The 9,834-nt window shown below is 32.0% G+C and overlaps 2 protein-coding genes across 5 annotated transcripts; one reads left to right on the forward strand and one right to left on the reverse strand.

Annotated features, from left to right (window-relative positions):
* Positions 1 to 220: 220 nt before the first annotated feature.
* LOC107026027 (glycine-rich cell wall structural protein 2-like) lies at positions 221 to 894 on the reverse strand. The gene has a single exon (XM_015226853.2). The coding sequence runs from the start codon at positions 798 to 800 to the stop codon at positions 399 to 401; it is 402 nt and encodes a 133-aa protein (XP_015082339.1). The 5' UTR covers positions 801 to 894; the 3' UTR covers positions 221 to 398.
* Positions 895 to 3,662: 2,768 nt separating this feature from the next.
* On the forward strand, positions 3,663 to 8,940 carry LOC107024442 (DNA-directed RNA polymerase III subunit RPC8). Of its 4 annotated transcripts, none has more exons than XM_015225429.2 (9): positions 3,669 to 3,820; positions 4,679 to 4,807; positions 5,246 to 5,368; positions 5,478 to 5,573; positions 6,692 to 6,797; positions 7,195 to 7,279; positions 7,394 to 7,457; positions 7,543 to 7,632; positions 8,626 to 8,940. In XM_015225429.2, exons 3-9 carry the CDS (start codon positions 5,258 to 5,260, stop codon positions 8,671 to 8,673), a joined length of 600 nt encoding a protein of 199 aa, XP_015080915.1. In that variant the 5' UTR covers positions 3,669 to 3,820; positions 4,679 to 4,807; positions 5,246 to 5,257; the 3' UTR covers positions 8,674 to 8,940. The 4 variants fall into 4 exon arrangements, with proteins under 4 accessions (XP_015080913.1, XP_015080916.1, XP_015080915.1 ...); XM_015225428.2 differs by having other exon boundaries at positions 4,754 to 4,807; XM_015225427.2 differs by lacking the exon at positions 4,679 to 4,807 and having other exon boundaries at positions 3,663 to 3,820.
* Positions 8,941 to 9,834: the final 894 nt, after the last annotated feature.

The following is a 9,834-nucleotide window of genomic DNA, read 5'->3' on the forward strand; positions in this document are numbered from 1 at the left end:
TGTTAAACTCAACACTTAGCTTTTCTCCCTCCAATCATAGCTAACACTATCACTAAAATTTGTATCAAAGAAACTACATGTGACATTATATATTGTATACAATAATAACATATTCAGATCTTATATCCGTCTTGGCGAAGATAGAGTTGTTTTCGATGAGATGATATATAATTATATATGTACGTAGAAAATAAAACTTTAACATAAGGTGAAGAATGCATAAAACACAAAGCAGACATAATTCCTTCCATTTAAACCTTAAAACACAAATCACAATGATCAAACTAGTAGTACAAAGTTACCTTACATTAAGACTTCACCATAATATTTATTACTTAATATTTTTTTGAGGTAGTGAATTTTTTTTCACTAGTGAAATATGACATGCATGCATGGATTTAGTTGCCACCATTTCCTCCACCATACCCACTACCCTGTCCACCTCCATATCCACTACCACTGGACCCACCTCGGTTTCCAGATCCAGAACCAGCTCTTGATCCAGCGTATGACCCTGCAGATGAGCCCGCCTCAGAACCACCACCACCACCTCCTCCTGAGGAAGATGAACTAGAACTAGAACTCGAGCTTGAACTTGAACTTGATCCTGATCCTGAGCCAGCTCCTGCACCAGCACCTGAACCACTTCCACCACCTAACCCTAACCCTATCCCAACACCAAGACCAATTCCACCCAAATTCAACCCTAAATCCATCCTTGCAACTCTACTTTCAGAGAACACAATAAAGCTTGAAAAAACAAGCAAAACAAGAAGAGAAAAAGCCTTCACCTTAGCCATACTTGAAAAAATATAGGACTAAAATAGCAAAGCTAATGTTGTGTACTATTTTTAGCTACTTGTGTTATGATGTTTTTGTTGAGTAACACATAAGGAATGTTAGGGCTATTTATAGTTGTAGATACTAATTAGGTAGCACTAAAACAAGTGGACCATATTTTAACTAATTTATTCACGAGTTAAAAGTTAAATATATCGTTATACATCATCAAATAACTTTTATCTTGTTGTAGGTTATAAATTTTCCACTTCAAGTAGATTTATTTTATAGATGCTATACATCAAATTTATCTTAATGTATGGTACTAGGAAAATACTATGATGATTTATTTATTTTTTTCAAAACAAATGAGACTAAAATTTGTGGATGAGAATGCTAACCAAGTCTGTCCAAAGAAAATAAAAAATAAATGCTAAGCATGCAATACAAAAAGGTTATTGGAGTGCTGATTTGATGGTGTATACAGAATATACTATGATGATATTGTGACAATCCACAAATCCACTATGGTAGTGGAGTTTTTTTTTTCTTCAAAATAAAATATAAAATAAAGTTAATAAAATCCCATATTTTAAAACGGATAACATATATTTTTGAAATAAAAATCATTATTTATCGATGTAACTGTATAAATCATAGCTCGCGATTCATCGATTTTTTTGATCATAAATCCATAATTACCAATATTTTCCTCTAAAAAAATATGTGTCTTTTTAGTAATAATAGTACAATGAATATTTTATATTAATAACACATATAAGTTGAACTATTTTTAATTATATGTAGCCAAATATATACAAAGTGGAAATGTATATAATACAAATGAAAAATGTACATTGCCACAAGGAGAATTGATTAGTAAAATATTTTAGAAGGATATAAAATGCATATAATATTGTTGAATGGAATGATGAGAAAGATCCCAAAAAATGATATATATATATATATATATAATATGTAGGAAAGTTTTAGATTTAACTTGGACTTAATTAATTAATCTAGGTGTGAATTCAATTTTGTAGATGTAGTTCTCTAGGTTATATTTAGTGCACAAGTCAAATAATATAATATATGATCATTTGCTATAATGGAATATCACTATTTAGATCAATATTGAAATGTGACAAATAACAATAAGAAATTGACAAGTGATGAAATTGGTTAGAGCAATAATGGAGTACAATGAGTTTATTAGACTTTTTAAATTATATGTTTATAATTTAATGGTTGATAAAAATTTAAAAAAAATCACACATATACATCTAATATATATGTCAAAAATATTAATTTGGTTGAATTTATCGTTGGTATAAAACTATGTATACCTTATTTTGTATATTTACATGTCATTGATTTCAATAATCTTATATTTTAAAAGATTAAAGTCGACTACCAAAATCATTTAACCCAAATTAATATGCTTACAATTCAAATGTGAAAGATCGTGATAAATAAAAATGAATACATCGTGTTATAGTACAAAATCAAGATTTAACTGATAAATATTTGCTATATATTCATATAATAGAACTATCCGTATAAAAAAATTATTATTGCAATAGAGTTGTATTTATGTATAAACTAAATTCTAACAAGTAAAATTCTATATACCTCAATTTTTGTATATACATATCATCAACTTTAACAATTTTGTAGCTTTCTAACTCTAGCCCCCACCTAATCCAACCCAACCCAAAAAACTTAAAAGAGTGAATTGATTGTTTGGAAAAGACTAGAAAATAAGAAACTTAAAAGGAAAGGGAAATGATGGGAAATTTCCCTTTTTTCCATGGACCAAAGAGAAAGTGTAAAAATACGCAGTTAAGCAAATTTATATTATTTTGTTACTTATTATAGTTATAGTTTGTTATAATTTTCACTGTATATTAATTACGTGAGTTGACTTTGAGTTTGCATAAATAGTCATGTTTGTATATGTATAATTTACCGGAATATACAAATACATATGTATAATATATAATTATCTAACCGATATACATATACAATTCACCTCTTTCCCACTGTTTGCCCTCTCTCGCTCGCCTCTCTCCTCTCTCTCCCATTCTCGCTCACCTCTCTCCTCCCTATAACATGTAGCTACAAATTGTAATTATCAAACTATAACTATAGAGAGTAATTAGACTATTTTTAGTGATTATATGTGAAAGTTCCTTATCAAATAGATAATTTCAAGATGTTAAATTTTAGTAGCTTAGTTTGTGTGATTCAATTAGAAAAATCTCAATTCATTTGGATCTCCAAATATAATCAAATAGAAAATTAAGATATCGTTTTTTAGGAGTTTAGATTATATGATTGAATAAATATCATACGAATGAAGGAATCCATTTTGCTTCCTATTTCAAGGGCTACTTGGTTCGAGTCGAAGAAGTAATGCCACAATCTTTACTAAATTAAATGTATCTTTTAAGTTTGTGAAGATACTATTTGAGCGATTTTTGTTTCTAATAAGCAATAATTGAATTAAAATCATTTATTATAAATTCATATAAAATAATCTCTTTTTTTATTAATCGAATCTGAATAAAAATCAAAAATCATTTTCATATTTATCTGTATAAATATTTATATTAATTTTTAAGCATGAACACTTATCATTACTTTTGGATGCAATTATTCTTATACTCTAATTTAATTACCACCAATATATTATAATATGTGATATTTGCATCAATTCAATAGATACACAACATATAATGTTTTCATAAATTTTTATAAAATTATAATTAATTAATACACATTTATTTTTAATTTTATAACTTAACTATATTAAATTCAATGACTTTTAATTTAACTAAGTTTTTTTTTTTTTTTTGATATTTTTGAATATTAAAAATTGAGTTAGTAACAAATGCCTAATTCAAAATTTTCAAAACCTTAACTGAAGACCGCTGGTAAGAGAACTGAACGCCGCTGAGCCTCTTGCCGTCGCCGGAACCTCTCTCCGCCGCCGGTCTCTGTCACCACTCGCCGTGTCCCTCCTCGCTGAAGCTTAGAGGTATTGTTTGTGACTTATCGTCAACTGGAAATTCTTGTTTTTAAGGATTAGTTAGTGATAAAAATTCCTTTCTTAAAGCTATGAGATTTGTTTACCCTAAAATTAGAAGGGAATTGGAGCTATATAAGAATTAGTGTATTAAATTGAGCTATTGTACTATCAGTGACAGAGTCAGAATTTGAAGTTTAGTTGCTGAACTTACTGTTTCTGATAGACCCTCGGCTCAAGGAGCACTTTCGATTACTGTAAATTATGTACAAAATTTACTTATTTGTAATATTCTATTGATTAATGCTTGTATTTTCCTTTAAAATGATCTAATTTATGCCTGATTTTAACTTTTAATCTTTCCATCAAATATGTTCAGTAGCTTGTTCAACTGTGTTAGTCTAAGTTTTAATTAGAGGGTATGGTGATATATGTTTTTCATGGTCAAATACAAGGTGAAACTGCTGGAGTGAAGTACCAAATCATAGTCCCGTTGTACGAATACTTAATGCTCTTGTGAATGCATATGAGAAGCATGAGAAATTTTAGAATGGAGAGAAAGAGGGCCAGGGTTAGCTGCCTATGTAGTGTGTTCGTAGGGGCTATTGTTTGCCTGGGGAGATAGGGCGACACTCCTCCATGTGTGTTGCTGGATCTCATGTACACAGGGCCACAATGTGTAACTTAGTTTCTATTACTGTTTAGGTGTTACCTTAAAGTTCTAGTTTAGTTGTCTGCTTACATGTTCAGCTTACGGTTTCAGTGTTCAGTCTATTATCAGTTTCAGACCTTTAGTTGTTTACATGCTTTCCGTGGATGCATTTTCTTCGTGGTATGTTTATCTGAAAAGGTCTTGCCTTGTCTTCTTAGGAATTAGCCTATGGGACTTACTGGGTATCCTCCAGAGATACTTATCTCATTTAGGCATGTCGCATCGTGTGACAGGTGTTGAGAAGAAGCACACGTATATGAGCAGACGTTCTAGATTTAGTTGACAAGGTCTGTTGATTCATACTTAGCAGATCTTTCCCCATTTTTTACTTTTAGATATTTTCGTTATTCTTGGCAGTTTCAATTTTTTTTTTTTATTACTCTTGGGAGATGGCCTAGGTTCATTTATTCAGATTTTAGTTAGGGGCTTGTGACTGGGGATGTTTTGAAGTTAAGTTCCTTATTTAGTTTGATTGCAATATTTAATCAAGACATTGGGGGTATGACAACCAGGACTAAGAATTTTCTTTGATGGGGTACTGCATGGATCTGTGCGGATAGCAAAAAGAAAAAATGAACTTGCTATAGATTAAAAAGATTCAGATGGGATAAAGAGCCATATCTTATAGTCTTTGTTTTGCAAGTCTACCAAATTTTGACTTTTTCACAAGTGCGTATATTTGTGTAGGACTTGATAAATCTTTTTGGTGTGTATTTTTGCTACAGATTTAAGGAGGCATGTTTTATCTGAGTGTATTAGAACACACACTGAGGTTGCCGCCTCATCTCCTAAACCTTCCACTCAATGAAGCAATCAAAGGAGAGCTTGAGGGTCTCTTCATGGATAAGGTTCATTTTTTCTTTTCTTTTGAGGCTGCATTACTGTTTTCAATCCATTTCCCAACTCAAAAAGATTTGGCATTATTACAAGACACTAACTTCTGGACACGATGCTAAGGTTATTGCAAATTTGGGCCTCGGCATATCTATTTATGATATTCGCTCCGTAGATGACGGTTTTATCTATCCAAGTGAAGGTGCCTCCACATATAAGGTATTCTACTTGTTGCTGCAGTTAATTATATTTAGGTTAACTTGAATGAATTCTACAAAAACATATCATCGTCCCTCATGAGAGATTCCCATTATCCAAACCTGCTCGTTGAAACTGTTTTCTTTTAATATAAAATGATTTCAATTGATATGTTCTCTCGCTTTACGAGTATCACTACCCCATACCAGGAATTGCATTTGCACTTTTTCCTTGCTCTAAATATGAATTTGTGATTATGAGGATCTCATTCCTGAGCAGGGATGCAAAACGACACAACTTTATTCTAATTTATGTCTTTCTTCTTCAATGATCCAACCAAAAATATCAAAATGAAGAAGCTAAATTCCCCCTCAAAATTTTAAAGTATAAGAGATGTGGATAAGAATAACTGTGTAAGTATCTTTGGTCTTCAATAAATCTGTTACTACCTTCCTTGATACGATCTATATGAAGATCTGATGTCTCATTGATTAAGAAAAAATTCTCAATATCCTTGTCTTTGCCTACAACAAAAACCTTTCAATTAGAGGAATGAATCCTGGCTTGACAACATAATAACCAAAGAGATTCTGTGTCAACTATTTCCCGTACTAATGATTTTTTCTTTCAAGGCCAGAGTTAGAACTATCTAATAGTTTTGCATGAAGGGGGTGCAACACCATCTAAAAATATAGGGAGCATATACAACCTTGTCCTTCAGAAATATAGCTCACCAAAAATATCAACATAATCAGTTAGCCATACGAGCAAAGCTGAATCAGTAGCTAATGGTTTTATCCTGTAAAAACAGCCTTAAAATTGGTAAGGGACTAATACACATCTTGATAAAAGACCAATTAGGCTTTCAGTGTATTGGCATTTGAAGATGCAGTCGTGAGATCCTACTTATAGCAATGCACTTACGAGTTTCAATAACATCTTTGACATGCTAATATGATGTTCTTAGTTGCAAGAAGTTCTGTAATAGTTCTATAGTTTATGAGCTAGTTCTGGACTAGCATTTCAGTGGTATTAAATGTGTCATGTGACTGAGGGCTATCATCAAACAGCTTTCTATTGTTTGTCGTATCTTCTGTATAACGTGTTCATTAATACAGAGAAATCATGGTGTCTTGCAGGTCAAGTTTAGACTGGTAGTGTTTCGCCCATTTGTAGGAGAAGTAATAAGTGCTAAACTCAAAGAGTCCAATGCAGAGGGTTTGCGCTGTAAGCCTCGAAGAATGTGTACAATTTATTCTCATCTTATTTCCCTCTGTTGAAGTTCCTGTCATAAATGTTGCGAGACATATATAGCCAAGTATTACAATCTGCATGAGAAACTATCTAGCACTGGAAACTATTAGTTGTTTGAACCATGCAAAATTGGAGTGCAGTGGGATGAGTTGGAATGTTTAGTTGCCATTTCTGACCAAGTTGATGTGTCTAGATGTGCACTCTCAAAGTTGGAGTGCTTACCTGCCAGCTGAGGCCAAATTTGACAGTCCGTTTATACATTATGCTGTTTCTTTATGATTTAAAATATGTAGCTTATGAAGTGAGATTTTCTCATTTTAGATATTCTTCACACCCCAAATCTTTCAGAAAAGGAATCTTAATGTTCGTTCTGTTTTGTGCTTGGCAGTGTCACTTGGATTTTTCGATGACATTTATGTACCCGCACCTCTATTGCCAGATCCATCACGTTCTGAGCCTGATCCTGAAAACAAGTAAGTACTTTTTGTCACAACGTCAAATTTTGTGGTGGGATCTCATGTACTGGTTGGTCTTTCTGAATCATACATCTTAAGTTTCTTCACATATGGTTTTATTGTCCATTTCAGGAACCAAGTTAGGTGGATATGGAAGTTTGATGAACTAGATTATCCTATTGATGGCATAGATGAGGTTGTTAGACCTAACAATTTTGCTAATGCTGCACCATTTTGTCAAATGATGTATGTTAAAATTTTGACGATTGTATAAACTGCAGATTAGGTTCCAAGTCCATAATGTTAGTTATCCATCAATGCCACTGGAGCAAGATAAAGATTCAAAACCATTTGCACCGATGGTCATAAAGGTATGTCAATACTTAACTTCATTCCCGCTGTATTATTATTTTTTCCTTTCCGACTGTTAAATTGATATAAATGAATCAGACATATTATAAAGGAAAATGTCTTGCATAAATTTAAACTTCAGAGGATTTAATCTTGGAATTCTAGGTGAAACAATGTTGTTTATCAGTAACATACTAGCATTTGGTCTCATGAAGTAGCTATATCTTGAAATTGAGGTAAAAATGGAATGATTATTTTCAATAAGTTGACAGGGGAATTAAAATTCCTATGGAGCAGGTCCTTTAGAGTTTAGATGTTGTGTTGGTATTCATGGTTCAAGCTGGAACTTTTTTTAATAATGGTGGTGTCCAAGCCAAGTTGTGCGCCTCTGTTATTTCATCAATTATCTACTACCTCCCACCAATAAAGCTACTGGATCACTTTGCTATCAAGGCTCAGGCAGATAGAAAGAGACCACCTATTTTTTTTTGGGGGTGCACCCATTTTCTAGAAATCTTAAGAGTCGTCTCTTGTATCAAGGCCACACCCTTGGGTGCAAATTGAAACTTCCGAAAAGGTTACCTAAACATCATGTAATAGTGAGAACTCTAATGGAAAGATTAGGAGTGACTGTCCATACCTAGTAATCACATATGAGATATTTACCTGGACAGTGCTAATGGACAATCAAGAAGGCTCATGGCCTAGGTTGGTGACTTCCTTTTTACTTTCGAGGGTGCTCCCTTAAGGTCGGTCCAAGTAGTCTGGGGTGCACCCAAAACCTTGTAATCTCATATCAGTGATCCTTAGTAGATAATGACATTCATACTCTTCTTTTTTTTAGTTTTTTTTTTTTTGTAATGTTGAAATGAGTTCTTGTCCCTATTATGTTAATCAAAATAATCTTGCATTTTGGTGTGTTAGAAAATTCTCCTCTGTTATTCTTATTTCTCTAGTCTTATTTTATTAACTTCAAAATTCTGTTTTTTTTCCTTCTGTTTGTATATTATTAGGGATCTCTTGATGCTGATGGCCTTGGACCAATTTCATGGTGGATATAGTATATTTTTTTGACATCATTAGAGAGCAGCAAAATGAGCTAGAAGAGCCATTTTAAGTAGTGTTCGATTGATTATGTATTAATCAATATTCGATTGATTGGTTTGAGTTTATCGACACAAAAGATTTGTCTAAGTCACTTCGATAGAAAGGAAGGAATAGTCTGTATATTTCGTTGGGGATTTCTGGGAAAAAATCATTGCAGATTCTTCCGATTCCTTATAAAAGATATTTAATCCGTTAGAATGAATTGTCATACTTGTTAATAACGCGTTCTTGGTTCTTATCTTGAGAGGGGCATTAAAATACTTTTTCTTGGTTCTTACATTAAGATAAAATACTATATAATAAAGATAATTTCATATCCGATAAGGCTTAAATTCAAAATTTCTAATTATAGATGATTGAATATTTACCGCTCCTTCGAGTTCTAAATAATGAACGAGTATGAAAAGCCTATTGTAGATTTGAATAAAGATTGGCTTTGTAGATTTTTTGAAATTGGTCTTTTAATATAAGTTTTTTCTTTATATGAGTATGAAGTTATATTGAACATTCATGTGCCAATATTTCCCACAAGACAATATCCTTAAAGGATTTTCAAATTTAAGTTATTTAGAAATTTAGAATTTTTTTCATTATTTACTTGCATTAAAAGACAAATTATTTACTACATCTTTTACTTTAAAGTGCATTTGATTTAGTTTATTTTAGCAAGAAAATAATAATTTTGATAGCGGGTATTTAATCCCTTATATGGTTGTCTTTTTTAATTTATATATAACTAACACATGCATACTGAACCTATTCTTATATATAGTAAATCATAAAAATTATTTATATATTTTTTACTCTATTTAAACATTAGTGTTTCTTTATGGAAATTCTTAAATACAGGTTCACTCAAGTGAGTAAGGTCCAATCGAGCTTATATGCTTGCCAGGCCTTTCACAATCTGTTTTTCTTCGAAAATAACATTAGTGTTTCTTCATGGAAATTCTTAAATACAGGTTCACTCGAGTGAGTAAGGTCCAATCGAGCTTATATGCTTGCCAGGCCTTTCACAATCTGTTTTTCTTCGAAAATATGTAACTGTTCACCCTCAATAATTGTTGTGTTCGCTCTTTTTTTTTTAGTAGAATGGACTATAAACACACCACTAA

Source organism: Solanum pennellii, chromosome 7 (genome assembly GCF_001406875.1).
Source record: "Solanum pennellii chromosome 7, SPENNV200".
Lineage (NCBI taxonomy): Eukaryota > Viridiplantae > Streptophyta > Magnoliopsida > Solanales > Solanaceae > Solanum > Solanum pennellii.

Bases quoted from the DNA above. Each gene is read 5' to 3' on its own strand.
- LOC107026027 (XM_015226853.2), bottom strand. From the start codon at position 800: ATGGCTAAGGTGAAGGCTTTTTCTCTTCTTGTTTTGCTTGTTTTTTCA.
- LOC107024442 (XM_015225427.2), top strand. From the start codon at position 5,258: ATGTTTTATCTGAGTGTATTAGAACACACACTGAGGTTGCCGCCTCAT. The intron at 5,574-6,691 runs GTATTCTACTTG...GGTGTCTTGCAG, and splicing joins AAGGTGCCTCCACATATAAG to GTCAAGTTTAGACTGGTAGT. The intron at 7,458-7,542 runs GTTGTTAGACCT...TATAAACTGCAG, and splicing joins CTATTGATGGCATAGATGAG to ATTAGGTTCCAAGTCCATAA.